This window comes from Macaca nemestrina, chromosome 1 (assembly GCF_043159975.1).
Source record: "Macaca nemestrina isolate mMacNem1 chromosome 1, mMacNem.hap1, whole genome shotgun sequence".
Taxonomy (NCBI): domain Eukaryota; kingdom Metazoa; phylum Chordata; class Mammalia; order Primates; family Cercopithecidae; genus Macaca; species Macaca nemestrina.
Genome location: NC_092125.1, coordinates 185,274,162 through 185,296,290, shown reverse-complemented (window position 1 = coordinate 185,296,290; position 22,129 = coordinate 185,274,162). Strand labels below are relative to the sequence as shown.

Genomic DNA, 22,129 nt, shown 5'->3' with positions numbered 1-22,129 from the left:
CCAAGTGTTTTTTTAAAGTTAGGATACTATAATACTGTCTTGGGCCATATGGTACTTACACAAATTCCAAGGAGTCAAATTACAATATAATTCCATTATTATTTTTGAGTTTCTATAAGCTTACTAACAGAGGCAATTTTCTGATTCTGGTTGCACCAAAAGGTATGGCCCTAGAAAAAAAATCATGGAAAGAATTTTATCTTTAAAAATTAGTTATTCAAATTTTCGATCATCCATGGCCACTGATATTTCTAACTAACTGCTATGCATTATAAGCAACTTAGGTGGTTCTTCCAGAGAAAAAGGAGTGAATGATCATATAGTCTTTAAAAAGAAAACCTATGAGCTAAGAAATATAATAGTCTGTTCTAAAAAAGGAAAAAGTAGAAAATGTGAGTGAAAACGGGGTTTAAACCCTTAGGAAATTCATTCTTGTATAGGATATCATTTTGTTCATCACCAAGAAAAGGTAGTCAATATTAATTAAATCTTAAACAGGCAAGATAACCAGTTAAGCAGATGAAAAGAAAACTGCAAGGTAAGGCAAAAAAAAAAAAAAAAAAGAAAACATTTCTAGAAAGGAACTATTCTTGGATTTGCAGATGAGATGTACATGTAACAATATCCTTGTCATATATTGGAAATTGTGATTGTGTGACAGAGCTCTAATATTTGCAACACAGCAGACTCTTCTGTAATAATTATTTTAAAAGGCTTGCCTATGATAATTTACCATTTGAAGTAATGAACTTATTCAAGTATAACTATTGTACCTAGTTATAATCCCATTTGTTTTTTTTTTTTTAAAAAAGGAATACAGATATTGATCACATCAAACATTTTCATTGAGAGGTTGACACGGACACTCATGCGTTTTATCGTGGATGGTCTCAGAAGCTTTCCTGTGTATGTGAAGCAGAACTACAGGCCTTTTTGTATAAGTTTCTGTACATTTTGTCCATGCTGTTCTCAAAGATGGGTCGGTGGGATTTTCCCTTATAAGAGGCTGCCCTGTTGGACCAGTATTCGCCATCATCCAAATGGAAAGTGCCACGTGGCTGCTGACATGAGCTATAAAAAGGGATATAAAAGATTCAAAATAATAATGAAACAAAATTAGAGATAGTACCATGTAAATCAAATATTTATTGAGTACTCTACGGCTATGTAATACTCTGCTGGGGCTGTGAAAAAGAAAACACAGTAAGGCCTGTGCTTTCAGAGAGGGACATTTTAAAAGGGGAAGCAGAAGTATCTGTGTAAAACTGTTATAAAACAGTAAAATGAAAATTTTGTGTTAGAGTGAAAAAGGAGTTCAGAGAACAGACACAGGTACAGCATAATAAAAGCAGAACACAGGTGGCCTGGTATGGCCAGTATAAGAATGCACAGCTTGGGCACAGTGGCTCATGCCTGTAATCCCAGTACTTTGGGAGGCCAAGACGGGCAGATCACCTGAAGTCAGGAGATCGAGACCAGCCTGACCTACATGGAGAAACCCCATATCTACTAAAAAAAACAAAATTAGCTGGGTGTGGTGGCACTTGCCTATAACCCCAGCTACTCGGGAGGCTAAGGCAGGAGAATCGCTTGAACCCAGGAGGCGGAGGTTGCAGTGAGCTGAGATCGCACCATTGCACCCCAGCCTGGATAACAACAGCAAAACTCCATCTCAAAAAAAAAAAAAGAATACATAGTTGCTAAAAGTCAGGCACACCTGAAACTGAATTCCAGCTCAGTCTTTTATAAGCTGTGAGACCTTGGGCAATTTATTTAACTATCCAGAGTCTCAGCTTCCTTAACTTTAGTTTTACAGGATTGTTTTAAAATTTAAACATAGAAGTTATTAAATAAGAAACACGAAACCAGGTACTTTATATCTATTTATGAATACATCTTACAACCTTTAGAAGTTGGTAGACATAGAAATTAAGACTCAGTGAAGTTAAGTGACTTGCCTAAGACTGCTCAGCTAGTAAGTGGCAAAATAAAAAAGACAATATGTGTGCTCTAAGATGCCTTCTACTATGCCATGCTGCTATTGCCCTCAAGGAGTAGAAAATTAGGCTAAATATGAACATTTGTGGAAAATGGAAACAAGGCAGAAGAGTTTCAAGTGAAAGGATCAACTGTAGTTTTGAGGGTCTTAAGGAAAAAAGAAGGTGGGAGGGAGAGAGAGCGAGCGAGCGCGTGCGAGAGCGCGCACATGTAAGTGAGAGCAAGCCCATAGGAAGCTAATGAAATAGACTAAGACTGGGCTGGCTGTGATGAAGACAGAAAAGAAAAGGTAACTCTTTCTTAAGGATTAACAGCACTCTTCATGTTATCAGTGTTATAATTTTACTAACACAAACATTAAATTCTGGAATTACATTTTTTTATAGATAAAATGTTGAGTTTATTTTCTTATATAAATAATTGACTTTCTTCAAGGTCAATGAAATACTTTTTATAGATTAGACCTCCCAGGCCTGTTAGATTGTAAAGTTTCTTCCCGGACACACGCAACCTACAAACCAAGATTACACCATGAACAAATACAAAACCTGAATAGACCAATAATAAATAACAATAATGAAGCAGTAATAAAAAGTCTCCCATAAAAGAAAAGCCCTGGATCTCTGGCTTCACTGCTGAATTCTACCAAATATTTAAAGAAGAACTAACAAGAAGTCTACTCAAAATATCACAAAAAATTGAAGATATGAGAAAACTCATTTTACAAGGCTAGCATTACCTAGGTACCAAAACCAGACAAAAACAACAAAAAGAAACTACAGGCTAATATTCCTGATGAACATATGCAAAAATCCTCAACAGAAGATTAGAAAATTGAATTCAAAAACACATGAAAAAGATCATTCACCATGATCAAATGGTATTCATTCCAGGGATGCAAGGATGGTTCATTATGGGCAAATCAATAAATGTGATACATAATATCAACGGAATCAAAAACAAAAAAAATGTATAATCATTTCAACGGGTGCTGAAAAAGCATTCAATACAATTCAACATCCACTCATAATAAAACCCCTCCACAAACTGGGCATAGAAAGAACATACCTCAAAATGATAAAGGCCATATGTAACAAACTTACAGCTAATATTATACTGAATTGGAAAAAATGAAAAGCCTTTCCACTAAGATCTGAAATAGGACAAAGACGCCCACTTTCGCCACTTATATTCAACATAGTAATGGAAGTCCTAGCCAGAGCAATTAGGCAAGTGAAAGAAATAAAGGGGATCCAAATTGAAAAACAATAAGTCACATTATTCCCTTCTATAGAAAACATGATCTTATATTTAAAAAACATAAAGACTCTACCAAAAAAATTAAAATGAATAAACACATTTAGTAAGGTTGCAAAATAAAAAATTAACATGCAATAATCAGCATTTCTATCTGCCAAGAGTAAACAATCTGCAAAAGAGATCAAGAAAGCAATCCCATTTCCAATACTAAAAAAAAAAAAAAAAAAAAAATTCAGCCAGAAAAGTGAGACTGCTATGACAAAAACTATAAAACACTGATGAAATAAACTGAAGAGAACACAAGAAAATGGAAAGATATCCATGTTCATAGATTGAAAGAATCAATATTGTTAAAATGCCTATACTACCTGAAGCAATCTAGAGTCAATGCAATCTCTATCAAAACACTAATGACATTCTACACAGCAACCATAACAAAACAATCCTAAAATTTATTTGGGACTACAAAAACAAACAAACAAAAAAAAAAAAAAAAAAAAGACTAGAATAGCCAAAGCAATCCTGAGCAAAAAGAACGAAGTTGGAGGCATCACATAACCTGACTTCAAATTAAACTGTGACGCTATAGTAACCAAAACAGCATAGTACTGGAATAAAAACAGACGAATAGATTAATGGAATAGAATACAGAATGAAGAAATAAATCCACACATTTACAGTAAACTCATTTTTGACAAAGGAACCAACCACATACATTGGGGAAAGGACAGTCTTTTCCAAAAATGGTGCTGGAAATACCAGATATTCATAGGCAAAAGATAAAAATATAATGCCTATCTCTCACCATATACAAAAAATCAAACTAAAATGGATTAAATACTTAAATGTGAGACCTGAAAGGATGAAACTACTGAAGAAAATATTGGGGAAATGCTTTAGGATATTGATCTGGGCAAAGATTACTTGAGTAACATTTTAAAAGCATAGGCAACCAAGCAAAAATAAACAAATGGGATCACATCAAGCTAAACAGCTTCTGCACAGCAAAGGAAACAATAAACAAAGTAAAGAGATACAATACGTAACGGGAGAAAATGTTTGCAAACTACTCATCTGAGAAGAGATTAATAACCAGAATATATAAGAAACTGAGCAGCGGAAAAAATAAAAATAATCTGATCTCTGATTTTAAAATGAGCAAAAGATCTGAATAGATATTTCTCAAAAGAAGAAAAAAAATGGCCAAAAGATATATTTCTTAAATGCTCAATGTCACTAATCAAATCAAAACCACAGAAAGAAATCATCTCAATCCAGTTAAAATGGTTTTTATTAAAAAAGACAAAAAATAATGCACGCTGCTGAGGATACGGAGAAAGGGGACTGCTCATATACTGTTGGTGAGAATGTAAATTAGTATAGTCTACTAGGAAAAACAGTATGAAGGTTTCTCAAAAAAAAAAAAAAAAAAAAATAGAACTACCTTTTGATCCAGTAATCCTACTGCTGGGTATATATCCAAAGGAAATAAAATCAGCATATTGAAGAGACGTCAGCACTCCCATATTTATTGCAGCATTATTCACAATAACAAAGCTATGAAATCAATCTAAGTGCCCATCAGTGGATGAACGGGTAAAGCAAATGTGGGAAATAGATACAATGGAATATTATTCAGCTATTAAAAAATGAAATCTTTTCATTAGCAACAACATGGGTGGAACTAGAGGACATCATGTTAAGTGAAATAAGCCAGGCAAAGAAAAACAAATATCACATGTTCTCACTGATCTGTGGCAGCTAAAAAAGTTGACCTCACGGATGTGGAGAGTAGAATGGTGATTACCAGGGACTGGGAAGGGGAGGAGGGAATAGAGGGTGAAGAGAGGTTGGTTAAAGAGTAGAAAAATACAGTTATGAAGAAGGGATAAGTTCTAGAGTTTGATAGCTCAGTAGGGTGATCATAGTTAGCAAAAATTTGTTGTATATTTCAAAATAGGTAGAAGAAAGATTTGGAATGTTCCCAATATAAAGAACTGATTTACTACATGATTTGATTTACTACACATTGTATGCATGCATCAAAATATTATATGTACATTAGGAATATGTACAATTATGATGTACCAATTTATTGAAAAAAACGGAAAATTTAAATTACTCAAATTGAAACTGTTATGAATAATTTCATAATTGAAACATTTTTGTTGAGCATATCCCTACTGTCAATATCCTTAAAATTAGGCATAAACAAATAGAAAACAGTTTTTATCAATAGCTAGTTTTATAAAAGAACAGTGTTAAAAATTCCACATAACAGCCATAATAGAAGAGATAATATTCTAAACACAAATTTAAAATTATTTTTATCTTTATTTTTCTTATTTTGTTGCCAACTCCCATTTACATGAACCATCACTTCAGGCCTGGTCATTAAAATTTGGGCTAATGCTGAAATACAATAGTGATGTGAGAAACACACAACCATAGAGAGAATTTTAAATCTCCTGAAAACAGAAGAAATTTGAAATAAATGTAGAAGGTACTAAAAGGAAGAAGAAGCATCCTCTAGGGCCCTGGGAATTGGCAGGGCTATCATAACAAACGTCTAAAATGTATTAGAAGCCACACAATATAAAAGCGAGAAGGAAATCTTATGGGTAGTTGATTCCTTCCCTACTCAGCTCCCCAAACCAAAGATGTCAGAAATAAGGGGTCATTTATTCAGTTCTTGATAAGAGATTTCTTTCAAATGAGTTTCAACTTAAAGGTGATAGAAGACGTGAGACAACTATCATAGATAAGCTGATACCTGGAAGATAACATAGCAAACTATATTTTCCCACTCTGCAATTCCTGTAGAAAAACACTGAATACCTGCTAGACCTCATGGCTGAAAACCTCAATGTGTATATAGACTTTAAAAAAAGTGTTGAGTGACGAGCATAATTTTTCTTGAGGAAAAACACAAAGAAATAACATATCTCTTTATTAATGTTCTCTATTTGATGATTTTTATTAATGTTCTCTATTTGATGATTCATTGTCATACTTCAATTTTTTAACACGCTTTCCTTTAGCTTTGAATGTAGCTGCTTTGAAGTGTGCTGAATCTAACATCTCGAATTCCTCAGAGACAGTTTCCAGTAATTCATTGTTCACATATATGGGTCATACTTCTTTCTTTACATGTCTCGAAGTTGTTGTAGAAAACAATGTTTTAGATCTAGTTGAGACTGCAGAAACTCTGGCCTTTTCGATTCTTTGTTCAATGATTTGCCTGGACTGATACTGTGAATTGTTTCTTCACACTGCCCAGCTCCTGTGTCTGTTTCTTTATTTTTTTAATTGTTGCTATTTTATTTTATAGGTTTAGGGGGTGCAAGGACAGTTTTGTTACTTGAATATATTACATAATGGCGAATCCAAGCTTTTAGCTTTTAGTGTACTCATGGTTCAATAGTGAACGCTAACCAACAGGTATTTTCTCAACCCCATCCTACCTTTTAGAATCTCCAGTGTTTATTATACCTCTCTGTATGTCCTTGTGTACCCATTGTTTAGCTCCTATTTGCAATGAGAACATGTGGTACTTGTCTTGGCTTCTCAGGGGCTACCCTGGAGTTAGCATAGCTTAGTGGCTAGCAAATGACTAGTGAGAGCCAGTAAACCTATAAGGCTTCCATATTTTGCCAATGGATCGATATGTGGCTTTGGTAGTATATTCAAAGTTTATCTAGTTTACAAGTCTGCCCTGCATTTTACTTTCTGCCTTCACAAGGCTTCACATTCAATCATAAATTAGTGGCTCATTAGGGCCTTCACCAATCTCTCTCATGCATATGTATAGCCTTATGCATTAACATAATCTTCTAGCCAACCAGGAATACGTAGAACTTGATATCAAGACCAGCCAACTGTGGCTATCTTCTCTCAGATCTTTACTGTCTGACCCAACCAGTATTAAAACTTCAGGCCTCCTCTGCTTGTTTGCCAGGTAGTACTAAAACTTCAGTTCTCCCTTCCTTGTTTGCCAATAAACCATTATTGTTTCTGTTAATGGAATTTCCCATGCTCTGTTCCATATAGTTAGTTATTTCTGGGAGCAGAGCTGCCAGTATTTCAACATGACTTCCCTAGTAGAACTTTTGTGATATGGAGCTGGGGAGTGGTAGATGGGGATGGAACCTCCAGGTTATAATGTCACAGGCTCTAACTGTTCTGATATTCAGTAAATTTTTTAAGTTAACTTTGAAATTGATACATAATATTTGTACATATTCCTAAGGTACATATGATATTTTGATGCATGCATACAATGTGTAGTGAATCAAATCATGGTAATTGGGATATCACCTCAAACATTTATCCCTTCTTTGTACTGGAAACATTCCAAATCTTTCTTCTAGCTATTTTGAAATATACAACAAATTTCTGTTAACTATGGTCACCCTACTGGGCTATCAAACTCTAGAACTTATCCCTTCTTCATAACTGTATTTTCTCTACTCATTAACCAACCTCTCTTCACCCTCTATTTCCTCCTCCCCTTCCCAGTCCCTGGTAATCACTATTCTACTCTCCACCTCCATGAGATCATCTTTTTCAGCTGCCACATATGAGTGAGAACATGCAATATTTGTCTGTGCCTGGCTTATTTCACTTAACACGATGTCCTCTAGTTCTGCCCATGTTGTTGCTAATGAAAAGATTTCATTTTTTAAAATAGCTGAATAATAGTCCATTGTGTCTATTTCCCACATTTGCTTTACCCGTTCATCCACTTAGGTTGATTTCATAGCTTTGTTATTGTGAATAATGCTACAATAAATATGGGAGTGCTGATATTTCTTCAATATGCTGATTTTCTTTCTTTTAGGTAGTATAACCAGAAGATTTTCTTGATAAATGCTTCTCAATTTGTTATATGCTTTTGGTCAATTCCAGGAGTTCTTAAATTGTTGTTTTTGACAGTTCTGTTCAGTTTGTTTCTTTGGGGGAAAAGGATTTGCTGAGCTCCTCGCTCAGTCATTCCAGAGATTCATGCAAACTTCTTCATGATGCCTGTGTCAAACAGCATCTGTAGAGGGTTGATAGTAAGTCAACACTGCAAACTCTCTCTTGACTTTTACTGACAGAAACCTCAAGGCTGGCAAGGAGGTGATTACTTTGAGTGTAGTTCCTCTAATCTTTGAGATGGAAAGCAGAACAGGAGGACTTCTTGGCCTAGTACATAATATTACTTGAGGATAAAACTAAAATAATATCCTAATCATTTCAATAGCTTCTGGATCTAATATCAAAGATACTTTTCTAAAAGTCTTGAAGGACTGACCACTTCATCCGATTAATTCAAGTGTATATATAAGAGGAGCAGCAATGATTATAAAGTGACCTCAAAAATGTGTAAGCAGAACTTTTCTGACACCCTGCTTAACTCTCATTTGAGAGGTACCAAATTGTTCAGGGTGATCAAAAGCTTAATCAATAACACTGCTTGGTGAGCTGAAAAAAGAACCAATATTGGGGTTTATGGCAAACTTTAAATTGACAGCAGCACTTTTGAAAATGTAGTATTTATCTACCTATGTTAGAATTACCCATGATATCCCATTTTTAATTTTATTGTATTTATTTTGTAGAGACAGGGTCTTGCTCTGTTGCCCAGGTTATTCTCAAACTCTTGGCCTCAGGTGATTCTCCCACGGGGGCCTCCCAAAGCACTGGGATTACAGGCGTGAGCCATTGCACCTGGCCCCACGATATCTCTTAAAGTACAGATTTCCATGTGTTACTTATATATAAGAATCAGCATCTATGGGGGTAAAAAGTGGAAATCTATATTTTTAACAAACAACTTAGATAATTTGAAAATGAAGCTCTTTCCTGTATCAACTCTTCTCACTTCTTGCCCAAATTAGAATTAATTATATGCGTTAAGCACCCAAAATCGGGATGCTAATCCATATAACAATTTAGGGAATATGACTTTAATGAAGAATAACAAAGGGTAAAAAATACTCTTCCTCAGGGTGTGTACCCTCTGAATCTTTCTTTTCCTCTTTGGATTGCTTCACCTTCAAATTTACCTATAATAAACTATTTACTTTAAAGAGAGGCCCAGGTTGCTCCTTGCTTGGGAGGCAATAACTTCGAGAAAGGAAGTCACACTCCCACTTATACTCTGTGTAAGGGGCATAAGGAGTCCTCACATGTTCATAGATGGTCTAGCCTAGCTTACCAGAGTAAAGATCAGAGATTTGAATGCAAAACCCAAGTTAGCAATTAAAAAATATTCCATTCTTTGAAGTTTTGTTTGTTCCTCAGGAATCTCAGGAAGGTGAAAGCTATATATTACAGTAACTAGTGGTATAAATCCAAAATTTACAGTTTTTAATATTGCATTAAATTTATGTCAGTTGACACAGAGCTGTCAAAAATCTTGATGAAATTTGCTCATATCAAATGTTATTATTAACATTTCTCAAATTTTAGATGAGAACAGAATTTGCTCTTACAGAATTTGATCTTAAATTATTAAAAAAGGTTGGCTCATGGTCTAAAATTATAAGAACTGTTTTTTATATTAGAATAAATACATTCTGAAGTATGTGAGTTTTCAGGGCAGACAAATCTTAAGTAGGATGAAAGGCATCACCAATAATTGACTATATTTGTTTTTACACATAAGTTCCAGTAATGCAAACATATTAAAATTTTAATAGGAATTTACAGTTAAAAATAAATACTAATTATCCTTTTGAGTCTAAATTTCCCACAAATTCAGCAGATTATAAAACAGTTATTTTTATAGGAACTATGAGAAGGATATACATATATTTCATTCATACCTATACTCGGGGTCACTGTCATAGGCAGAGTCTCTATATAAAAGACTTCTTTTCAGTTCCAGTTCATCATCTTTCTCCAGGTCTCTCTGGTCTCTCTCATCCTGAAAAATTTTAAAGATTTCCATTAACTCATTGTCTCATTGTCCCCAAAATGATGCTTATGTTTCTTCAGAAAATGCTCTTCCCCTCCCCTTATAAATTTTAATTTATAAGAAACGGAATTAAATGCTAGTGTTTCTTTGGGGGGAAAAAAGGTTAAGTGAGGATTTACTATCCTTTCCAATAAAACTATACAGTTTTATTATAGTTTTTGCTAATATTGCTTACCAAAGATTAGGTATCAAGGAGATACTTCTTGAATCCATAAAAATAGAGGAATGACTCCTGTGTCATGATACGTAACTTAATATTATCTTATACATTGTTATATGAACTCAAGAGATTGTACCTGCATTCTGAGGAATAAGTATTTGAGAAAACTATGTAGATACAAGCATTCTAACATGCACCTATGACTTACAAAGGAAATGGCTTAGACTTATTAATCAAAAGCCAAAATGCAGTAACAATCCAGAAAAGGCAAAAACAAAAGGCAAGGTAACTGAAATGAAAATATATGGTTACCCCCACCTTGTACGGGCAGCCTGTTCTTAATTTCTAATAGACACATATAAGGACATAAGAAATAGTATTCTGAAGAGATGGCTTTGTTAACTATAACATTCACAGTTAAGTTCATGTGTGGTAATGGTATATAATTTAATACCAAATGCCTTTCTCAAATACTAGTGAATATCCTTGTGTTCCTTAGTCAAACAAGAAGAGAAACAAACAGAACTGATAACAAAGTAAACTAGTAAGCACAAATAAGGATTAGTATTAGTAAGGGGTTCATTCACTTGATGTAAGAAATCAGCTGAATGTACATTGTGAAGAAAAATGATTTTAAAAATTTGCTGATGGCATGAAACTAGGAAGACAGCATTATATGTAAACATGTGTGCAATAAATAATAGAGCTTGTTTAAAAATCACAGAAAATATGAATACAAATTTAGAATTGTTATAGTTTCTTGGTTTTATCATTATGAAGTAACCTTTATTTCTATAACTACTTTTTTTTCCCTTAACTTCTTTTGGTCTACTATTCATATAGAGACAACCACTTTCTTTTAGTTAGTGCTTTAACGATATATATTTGTCCTTTTATTTTCAGCCACTCTTTATTATTAGATCTTTTTCTTGAATGGCATATTATTGGATATTCCTTATTTTTACCTATTCTGAGAGGTCAATGAAGTGGAGCATTTAGTCTATTATCAAAGAAAATGTAATTGCCTGTAGTGAGTGTGAAAGACTTGGCAAAGAAATGAAATAAAAAGGATAGCTGTCTTAAAGGAGTAAAAATACAACTACTAAAACTATTCCTGTAGAGTGTTGATGCCTATCTAGATCAAGGATATCATATAGGGGAATTCAGACCTGAGAAACAAAAAGGAATAGATTAGCTTAAAGGTTATTCCTTTCAAATTTTCAGACTATATTTTGTGATATTTTATAAATATATAATTATATATAAATACAATTATATATAATATATATAAATACATAGTTAATAGCTTAAAATAAGGTGTGATCCTTGTTGCCTCCTTGTGTTTGAATAACTTGCCCTTTGAAAAAAATCATCTATACAAGGATCTATAAGCTAATAACTATGTTTTGATCTTTCTTGCTTTGTTGCATATCTTGTAATTTTATGTTGACATCTGGAAATTTTAAGTAATATGTTGTGACATATCTGGAATGAATATTTCCTTATTATCTTCTGTCTGTCCTGTCCACTGGTGAATGTGGGATACTGAGGTCTCTATTAAATTGCATATCTATTTCTTCTTTTCTATCAGTTTTTCCTTATATTTTTGGGATCTCTTTTAGGTGCATATATATTTGTAATGGTCATATCTTCCTGATGGTTTGGCCCTGTTGCCATTATAAAATATTTTTATTTGTCTTTAGTATGAAATTTAGTAAGAAAAAATTCTCTTAAAGTCTATTTGTCCAATATTTGTGTAGCCACTGCAATTCTCTTATGCTGTTGAACGGTATGCTTTTGTTTCCTTTTACATTCAACTTATTTGTGCCTTTGAATCTAAAGTGCATCTCTTGTAGACAGAGTATAGTTGAACCATGATTTTTATCCAGTCTCCAAAATTCTACCTCCTAATAGGAGTGTTTAATTTTTAAAATACCATGAACTACCTATAGGTATGTTTACATACCTATAAGATTTACATTTGCCATTTTGCTATTTTCTATGTCTTTTTTCACTTCTCCATTGTTGCCTTCTTTTGTGTTTGATATTTTCCAGGGATGATTTTTAATTTCCTATACACTGTATTTTTGAGACATTTTCTTAGTAGTTTCCATGATGATTACAAATAACATCTTAATACAGAAGAATCTAAGTTTAGATGATAGGAACTTAATTTCAATGGGATATGGAAACTTTGCTCTTACATGTTTACAATCTCTCCCCTTTTCTTTTAATTGCTATTTTTACGCAAATTACATCTTTATATAATATGCTCCCACCAACATATATTTATAGTTATTGTTTTGTGAGGTCATCTCTTAAATCAGATAGAAGAACTAAAGAGTTACTGGCAAAAACTGTATTTCGCCTATCTTTTATATTTACCTAGTTACCATTATCATCGCTCTTTATTTCTTCATGTGAATCTATACTATTGTCTAGTGTCCTTTCACTTCATCCTGAAGGGCTCCTTTTAGTATTTCTTGTAGTGCAAATCTGCTAGTGATAAACCTGGTGTTATTTGAGAATGTTAATTTATTTTATATTTTTGAAAGACAGTTCTGCTGGATATTCATGGTTGAGAGTTCTTTTCAGTACATTGAATGTATCATTACACTGCCTTTTGGACTTCATAGTTTCTGATTTAAACCAGTTTACGTGATGAATCCCTTCTCCCTTGCTGTTTTTAAGATTCTCTTTCTGTCTTTGGCTTTTTTCAAAACACTTTTTTTTCAAAACACTTTTTTTTCTAGATACAGAGTCTAACTCTGTCACCAGGCTGAAATGCAGTGGCGAAATCATAGCTCACTGTAGCCTTGAACTCTTGGGCTCAAGAGACTCTCCCGTTTCAACCTTCTGAGTATTAGGGATTACAGGTATTTGCCATGATGTCCGGCTTATCTTTGGCTTCAGACTTATGGTTTATAATGAGCCTCAAGTGTGGATCTATTTGAGTTTATCTTACTTAAGAGTTTATTGAGCTCCTTAGATAATAATTTTCTTCAATTTGGCAAGGACCATTATTTCTCCAAATATTCCTTTTGTCCCTTCCTTTCTCCCTCTTTTTCTGAAATTCTTATTACAGGTATGTTGGCATGCTTAATGGTATCCCACAAATCCATATGTGTTCATTATTTTTATTCTTCATTCTGTTCCTCACACTGAATTATCTCATTTGACTTGTTTTCAAGTCCAATAATATTTTCTTCTGCCTGCTCGTAGGGTGCTAATGAGTCCTTCTAATAAATTTTTCATTTCTGAATATGTACTTGTCAACTTCAGAATTTTTATTTGGTTATTTAAAAAACAGTTTATAACTCTTGATTGAAATTTTATATTTTATGAGACATAATTCTAACACTTTATTTCTTTATGAATGCTTTCTTTTGGTTCTTTGAATAAATATATTTAACGTAACTGATTTATGGTCTTTGTCTAGTGAGTTCAATGTGTAGGATCCTCAAGGACAGTTTCTATTCATTGCTTTTTTCCTTCATTTCTGCTGTTTATTGTTGTTGTTTATTCTAGTTCTTAGTTTAGTGATTTTCTGACTTAGTTCTGCAAAGTCAACATTCCTTTCTGTGGTTGATCACTGATATCTCTATGCTGTTAGCTGAGTCATCAAGTCATTGGACAGACATTTCTATAAATGCTTAGGACCATTAAGTCTCCCAGTGTTTGCTGAGCAGCTCTATGTTGGGAGTACACTTTCAACACTTAGCCTAAGCCTTAACTTCTTGTTTATGCAGAGCCTTAAGGTAGGTTGGAACTGAAAGCTTTGGACCTTCTTGTCTTTTCTAATCAAGTACATAGCCTTAGACATATGCACAGTCCTACAAATATGAGTGGTCTTCTAAAATCCCAGGAATATGTGGTATCTTTTCAAAGCCCCCTATAGACACACTCAGCTTTGTCTTTGAAGGTTTTTGATTGGTCTATTGTTTAACTCAACTGCTATTCACCATTTCAGTTTGCAGTGAGGTTTAACAATTGCCTGTAATTATTTCTTTTAAAAATGCCCTCCACAGCAAAGATTTTGCACTGGCAAAGCTCTCACTCAAAGTGGGGTCTTCCAGGCAATCTCCAGACAAGTCACATAATGACAATTCTCTGAGAATGGTCTTTGAAGGAACTCTTAACTTTATTTTACCTCTGACAGTGCCTGCCAAAATTTTGGTTTTCACTGAGATTGTGGCATGTTGGTTATCAAGACTAATATGCAGCTAGAGAGCAGGCGATGGGACTAGGTCAAGTTAAAATGCCATAAAACTTACTGACCCTACCAATATTCAGTTGTTTTTCATGCTGAAGCATTTGCTTTAGCTTCTAGAGACAAAGCATATAAACTTGTGAGAGCCCCCTATGACTCTGGCCCCAACGAGTTTTTTACTCTCATGCTGTATTAGTCAGGATTCTCTAGAGAAAACAGAACCGACAGGATATGTGTACAGTTCAAAGACACCAATACTTCATTTTTCAACAATGAACAGAAGAATCAGGCAGAAGATCAACCAGTAAATGGAAGACCTAAACAACAATGTAAATCAACTAGACCTAGCAACATCTATAAAACATTCCACCCAACGATAGCAAAATACATATTCTTTTCAAGTGCATATGAAAAATGCTCCAGGAGAGACCATATGTTAGGCTATAAAACAAATTTCAATAAATTTGAAAGAAGTGAAATCATATAAAATATGTTACCTGGCCACAGTAAAATGAAATTAGAGAATAATAGCAGAAAAAAATTTGGGTAATTAATAAGTATGTAGAAATCAAACAGTATATTACTAAATGATCAATGGGTTAAATAAAACATCACAAGGGACACTAGAAAATACTTCAAGAGAAATTTAAATTATGACAAAACATATAAAACTTAATAATGAAAATGAGGCAGTACTTCTAGAGAAACATGGCTTTAAAGACCTACATGAAAAAAGAAGACCTCAAATCAGTAACCCAAAGCTTTCACTTCAAAAACTACAAAAAGAACATCAAACCAAATCCAAAACAAGTAAAATACAAACATTAGAATGGAAATAAATGAGATCAAGAATAGAAAACCAGATAAAACCAAAGAAAACCAAAGTTGCTTCTTTGAAATCATAAAATATTTGGCAATGTTTTAGTTAGACCAACAAGACTCTAATTACTAAAATCAGTAATGAAAAATGGGACATTACTAGAGGTCTTACAGAAACAAAAAGGATAATAAGGAAATATATGAAATAATTGTAAACCAAAATAATTATAGAATTGTCTACAATGGTATCTATAATGAAAAGAACAAATTACTAGAAAGATAAAAGCTATTTAAACAGACCCAAGAAGAAACAGGAAATCTGAATGTACCTATAACAAAGAAAGAGATAATTAGTAATCAAAAAAACTTAAAGTAATTTAAAAAACACAAAGAAGAGCTCAAAACCACATGGTTTCATGGCAATATACACGTAAGAAGAATGAACACCAAATCTTTACAACTTCTTCCCAAAAATTTAAGAGGAAGAAGAACTCACGAACTCATTCTATAAGGTCATTATTCCTTTGATACCAAAAGCAAAGATAACACACACAAAAAAACCCTGAATACCAATAAATTTTATGAATATGGATGCAGAATTTCTTAGTAAAATACTTGCAAGCCAAATCCAGCAAGACGTAAAAAGGATTATACACCATAACCAAGTGGGAATTATCCAAACAATGCAAGGTTGACTCATATAAAATTCAATCAATGTCATAAGTCATATTAATAATAATATTAATATTATTAAGTCATATTGGATCCTATCCAAAATGATAGGATCATCTCAATAGATGCAGGGAAAGTATGTGACAAATGCCAACAACACTCAAAAAACTAAGAGTAGAAGGAACTTCCTCAAGATGATAAACACCATCTGTAAAAAACATATAGCTAATAGCATACTTATTTGTAAAGGAGTGAAATCTTCCCCTTAAGATCAGGAATAAAACAAGGATGGGCGCTCTCCCCACTTCTATTCAGCAATATATTGGAGGTACTATCCAGGACAATTAGCCAAGAATATGATATAAAAGAAATCAAGATCAGAAAGGAAATAAAAACATTTCTATTTGCAGATGATTCTGTATTTTAAAAATTCCACATATACACACAAAATAACTATTAATGCTAATCAAATAAGTTCAGCAAGATTGCAGGACACCCTTCCATCACAGAACTTTGTAATCCTATTCAATCAGAGCCCTGTTGACCCTGCACCCCTGCTCCAGCACCTCCAGACTAACACACCTGGGGACTGTGTACAAGCACTGCTCAATCCCATGTGGAATTAACACATGAAAATGCACTGCATTCCTTAACACTATCAATAAACAATCTGAAAATAAAATTAAGGAAACAATATCATGTACAATAGGATCAAAAATAACAAAATACTTAGGAGTAAACTTGATTTTTAAAAAGCTTAAAATGAACACTGAACTACAAAACATATTTAATAAAAGATGACCTAAATAAATTTTTATAAAGTGCTATCTTCACAGATCAAAAGATATTTAAACAATTATTATTAATAAAGCAATATTCTCCAAAATGATCTAGAGAGCCAACACAATTCCTATATAATTCTGGCCACAGTTTTCATGCAAAAATTGAAAAGTTGGTCCTAAAATTCATACAGAAATGCAAAGGACCTAGAATAGTTATTCTTGAAAAAGAAGAAAAGTTGGAAGACTAACAATTCCTGATATCAACATTTACTACAAAAGCCATTGCAATCAAAATAGTATGATAATAGCATAAGGATAGACATACAGATTAATGAAACAGAATTGAGAATCCAGAAATAAACCCATACATTTATAGTCAATTGATTTTTTTTATAAAGATGCCAAGACAATTCAGTGGGGGAATTATCTTTTTAACAAATGGTGCTGGGACAACCAGATTTCCACATGAAAAATAATTAACTTTGACTCCCTATCTCACACAAAATACAAAAATCAACTCAAAATTGATCAATGACCTAAATGTAATGGCTAATACTGCAAAACTCTTAGAAAACATAGGCATAAATGTTTATGTCCCTAGACTAAGCAACAATTTCTGAGATATCCTAAGCAAAAGCAACCAAAGGAAACATAGAAAAGTTGGATTGCATCAAAATTTAAAAAACATTTATGCTTCAAAACACAGTATTAGAAGGTGGAAGACAAACCACGAATGGAAGAATATATTTGCAAACATTATCTAAGACGAGACTTGTACCCAGAATATATAAAGAGCTCTGAAAATTCAATAATAAGGCAGATAACTATAAGCAGCTAGTGAGCGCCTCTCTCATGGAGAGCAATCAAAATAGCAAGGAAATACTAACACTTCAAGTAGATTGTCTAAGAGAGCACAGTGAAATTCACCAGAGAAGCCATGAAAATCAAGGAAAGAAGACAGTGAAGTCAGGCAGCCCTCCAAGCAGGACTGGCGCAGAGCTAGGAAAGGTTCCCTAAAGCAGGGAAGGGATGGCTAAATAAGAGATCCTCAGTATTTTACCCTTCCATCACAGAACTTTGTAATCCTATTCACTGCAGAGCCCTGTTGACCCTGCACCCCTGCTGCAGCACCTCCAGACTAACACGCCTGGGGATTGTGTACAGGCACTGCTCAAGCCCATGTAGAATCCCACAGGCTTGTGATCCTTGAGCATCCTGGTGCCAAATGCTGCACCCCGCCAAGAAGGAAGGCCAGGCACTTTCACATGCCCCAAAGACAGATACCACATTCACAGCATGGAGAAGAGGGCAAACAATGCACCGCACAACTTCCCACTTCCACTGCTCACTGCAGCAAAAGGCACCCCTGCCTTAGTGTCATGCCCCCAAGCGCAGCCACTCTTCCCTGCCTGTGGTCTACCACTGAAGCTCACCATTTCTCTGAAAGCCCAGTCCCCAGAGGCTGTTGATGAGTCCTTTGTCTCCTACAACGGTCACCACCACTGCTCAAATAGTCTCAAAAGGACAAATCTAAGAGATATTGGCCTTAAAGAGGAGGTAGAAAAAGAGATAGGGGTAGAACATTTATTCAAAGGGATAATAACAGAGAACTTCCAAAACCTGGATAAAGATATTGGTATTCAAGTACAAGAGGGTTATAGCACACCAAGCAGATTTAACCCATATAAGACTACCTCAAGACATTTTATAATCCAACTGCCGAATACCAAAGATAAAGAAAAGATCCAAAAAGCAGCAAGAGAAAAACAAGTAACACACAAATGAGCTCCAAAACATCTGGCAGCAAGCTGACTTCTCAGTGGAAACCTTACAGGCCAGGAGAGGGTAGCAACATATATTTGAAGTGCTGAAGGAAAACCTTTTATTGTAGAATAGTATATTTGGCAAAAAGATCTTTTGAACATTAAGGAGAAATAAAGACTTTCCCAGACAAACAAGAGCCGAGGGACTTCATCAACAGCAGACCTGTCCTATGAGAAATGCAAAAGGGAGTTCTTCAATATGAAACAAAAGGATGTTAATGAGCAATAACAAATCACCTAAAGGTATAAAACTTACTGGTAATAGTAAACACAGAAAAACACAGAATATTGTAACACTAACTGTGGTATATAAACTACTCATATCTTCAGTAGAAATACTAAAAGATGAACCTATCAGAAATAATAAAGACGACAACTTTTCAAGACATAGACAGTAAAGTAAGATAAACATAGAAACAACAAAAAATTAAAAAGTGGGGAGATGAAATTAAAGTGTAGAGTTTTTATTTATTTTCTTTTTGCTTGTTTGTTCAAACAATCAGTGTTGTCATCAGTTTAAAACAAAGGGTTATGACATATTTGCAAGCCTCATGTTAACTTCAAATCTAAAAACATACAACATAACACAAAAAATAAAGAACCAAAAATTAAAACACACTGTCAGAGAAAATCGCCTTCACTAACAGGAAGACAGGAAGAAAAGAAGGAAGACCACAAAACAACCAGGAAACAACAAAAATGGAGAAGTAAGTCTTTACTTATCAATAACAATACTGAATGAAAATGGACTGACTTCTCCACTTAAAAGACATGGAGTGGTTAAATAAATTTAAAAAAAAAATAGTCAACAATTTCTTACCTACAAGAAACATACTGCATCCATAAGGACACACATAGACTGAAAACAAAGGAATGGGAAAAGATTTCATGCAAATGGAAATCAAAAAAGAGCAGAAGTAGCTAAACTTATATCAGATGAAACAGATTTCAAGACAAAAATTATAAAAAGAGACAAGTTCACTATATAATGATAAAGCAATCAATTCAGCAAGAGGCTATAACAATTATAAATAATATCACCCAACATTGGAGCACCCAGATACATAAAGCAAATATTATTAGAGATAAAGAGATAGATCCCAATACAGTAATAGATGCGGACTTCAACACTCCACTTTCAGTACCGGACAGACATCCAGACATAAAATCAGCAAAGAAATACCATACTTAATCTGCACTATAGACTAAATAAACCTAATATATATTTATAGAACAGTTCATCTAAGGGTGCAGAATATAGATTCTTCTCCTCAGCACATGGATCATTCTCAAGGGTGAATCATATGTCAGGCCACAAAACAAGTCTTAAAAAGTTGAAATTATATCATGTGTCTTCTCTGACCACAATGGAATAAAACTGGAACTCAATAACAAGAGAAATTTTGGACACTATACCAAGAGATGGAAATTAAACAGCATGCTCCTGGATAACCAGTGGGTCAATAAATATATTAAGAAGAAAATTTTAAAATTTATTAAAGTAAATGTAAATGAAAATACAACATACCAAAACCTATGGGATACAGCAAAAGCAGTACTAAGAGGAAAGCTTACAGCAGTAAGTGCCCACATTTAAAAAGACGACAAGTAGGTGGAAAAAAGAAAAGATAAAATACTTCAAATGAACAACCTAATGATGTATCTTAAAGAACTAGAAAGGCAAGAATAAACCAAAGCCAAAATTAGTAGCAGTAAAGAAATACTAAAGAAATAAATAAAGTTGAATTGAATAAAACAATACAAAAGATGAATAAAACAGAACAGAGGCCTCAGAAATAACACCAAACATCTACAACCATCTGATCTTTGACAAACCTGACAAAAACAAGCGATGGGGAAATGATTCCCTATATAATAAATGGTGCTGGGAAAACTGGCTAGTCATATGTAGAAAGCTGAAACTGGATCCCTCCTTACACCTTATATAAAAATTAGCTCAAGATGGATTAAAGATTTAAATGTAAGACCTAAAACCATAAAAACCCTAGAGGAAAACCTAGGCAATACCATTCAGGACATAGGCATGGGCAAAGTCTTCATGACTAAAACACCAAAAGCAATGGAAACAAAAGCCAAAATAGACAAATTGGATCTAATTAAACTAAAGAGCTTCAAGAAACTATCATAAGAGTGAACAGGCAACCTACAGATTGGGAGAAAATTTTTGCAATCTATCCATCTGACAAAGGGCTAATATTCAGAATCTACAAAGAACTTAAAAAAATTTACAAGAAAAAAAGACAAACAACCCCATCAAAAAATGGGCAAAGGATATGAACAGACACTTTTCAAAAGAAGACATTATGCAGCCAACATACATGAAAAAATGCTCATCATCACTGGTCATTAGAGAAATGCAAATCAAAACCACAATGAGATACCATCTCATGCCAGTTAGAATGGTGATCATTAAAAAGTCAGGAAATAACAGATGCTGGAAAGGATGCAGAGGAATAGGAACACTTTTATACTGTTGGCAGGAGTGTAAATTACTTCAACCACTGTGGAAGACAGTGTGGCAATTCCTCAAGGATCTAGAACCAGAAATACCATTTGACCTAGCAGTCCCATTACTATGAATATACCCAAAGGATTATAAATCATTCTACTCTAAAGACACATGCACACATATGTTTACTGCAGCACTGTTCACAAGAGCAAAGTCTTGAAATCAACCCAAATGCCCATCAATGACAGACTGGATAAAGAAAATGTGCCACATATACACCATGGAATACTATGCAGCCATAAAAAAGGATGAGTTCATGTCCTTTGAAGGGACATGAATGAAACTGGAAACCATCATTCTTAGTAAAGTAACATAAGAAGAGAAAAAGCAAACACTGCGTGTTCTCTCTCATAAGTGGGAGTTGAACAATGAGAACACATGGACACAGGGAGGGGAACATCACATACCAGGGCCTGTCGGGGAGCGGAAGGCTGGGGGAGGGACAGCATTAGGAGAAATACCTAATGTAAATGATGAGTTGATGGGTACAGCAAACCAACATGGCACATGTATACCTACGTAACAAACCTGCATCTTGTGCACATGTACCCCAGAACTTAAAGTATAATAAAAGAAAAGATAAACAAAATTGACAAATCTTTAGCCACACCAAGAAAAAAAAAAGGAGAAGACCCAAATAAATAAAAACAGAGATGAAACAGAAGGCATTACAACAGATGTGGCAGAATTTCAAAGGATCATTAGAGGCTACTACAAGCAGTGGTATGTATTCCATAAATTGAAAAACCTAGAAAAAAATGTACAAATTCCTAAACACGTAAAACAAATTCCTAAACACGTAAAACCTGGATTACCATGAGGAAATCCAAAACTTGAACAGACTAATACATAATAAGATCAAAACTGTAATAAAAAGTCTCCTAGCAAAGAAAAGCACAGGGCTCGATGGA

The 22,129-nt window shown here is 34.1% G+C and overlaps 1 protein-coding gene and 1 pseudogene across 3 annotated transcripts in view; both read right to left on the bottom strand.

Annotated features, from left to right (window-relative positions):
• Positions 1-823: 823 nt before the first annotated feature.
• LOC105495016 (spermatogenesis associated 6) overlaps positions 824-22,129 on the bottom strand; it is a 170,283-nt gene continuing 148,977 nt past the window's right edge. For all 3 annotated transcript variants that reach the window (XM_011764140.3, XM_011764141.3, XM_011764142.3), the window contains 2 exons: positions 10,071-10,171; positions 824-1,071 (listed from right to left, as the gene is read on the bottom strand). In XM_011764140.3, the coding sequence (XP_011762442.1) occupies positions 891-1,071; positions 10,071-10,171 (282 nt within the window). In that variant the 3' untranslated portion in view covers positions 824-890. The remainder of the gene's footprint in view (positions 1,072-10,070; positions 10,172-22,129) is intronic.
• The window catches only part of LOC139362379 (nuclear inhibitor of protein phosphatase 1 pseudogene), a 29,896-nt pseudogene continuing 17,946 nt past the window's right edge, over positions 10,180-22,129 (bottom strand).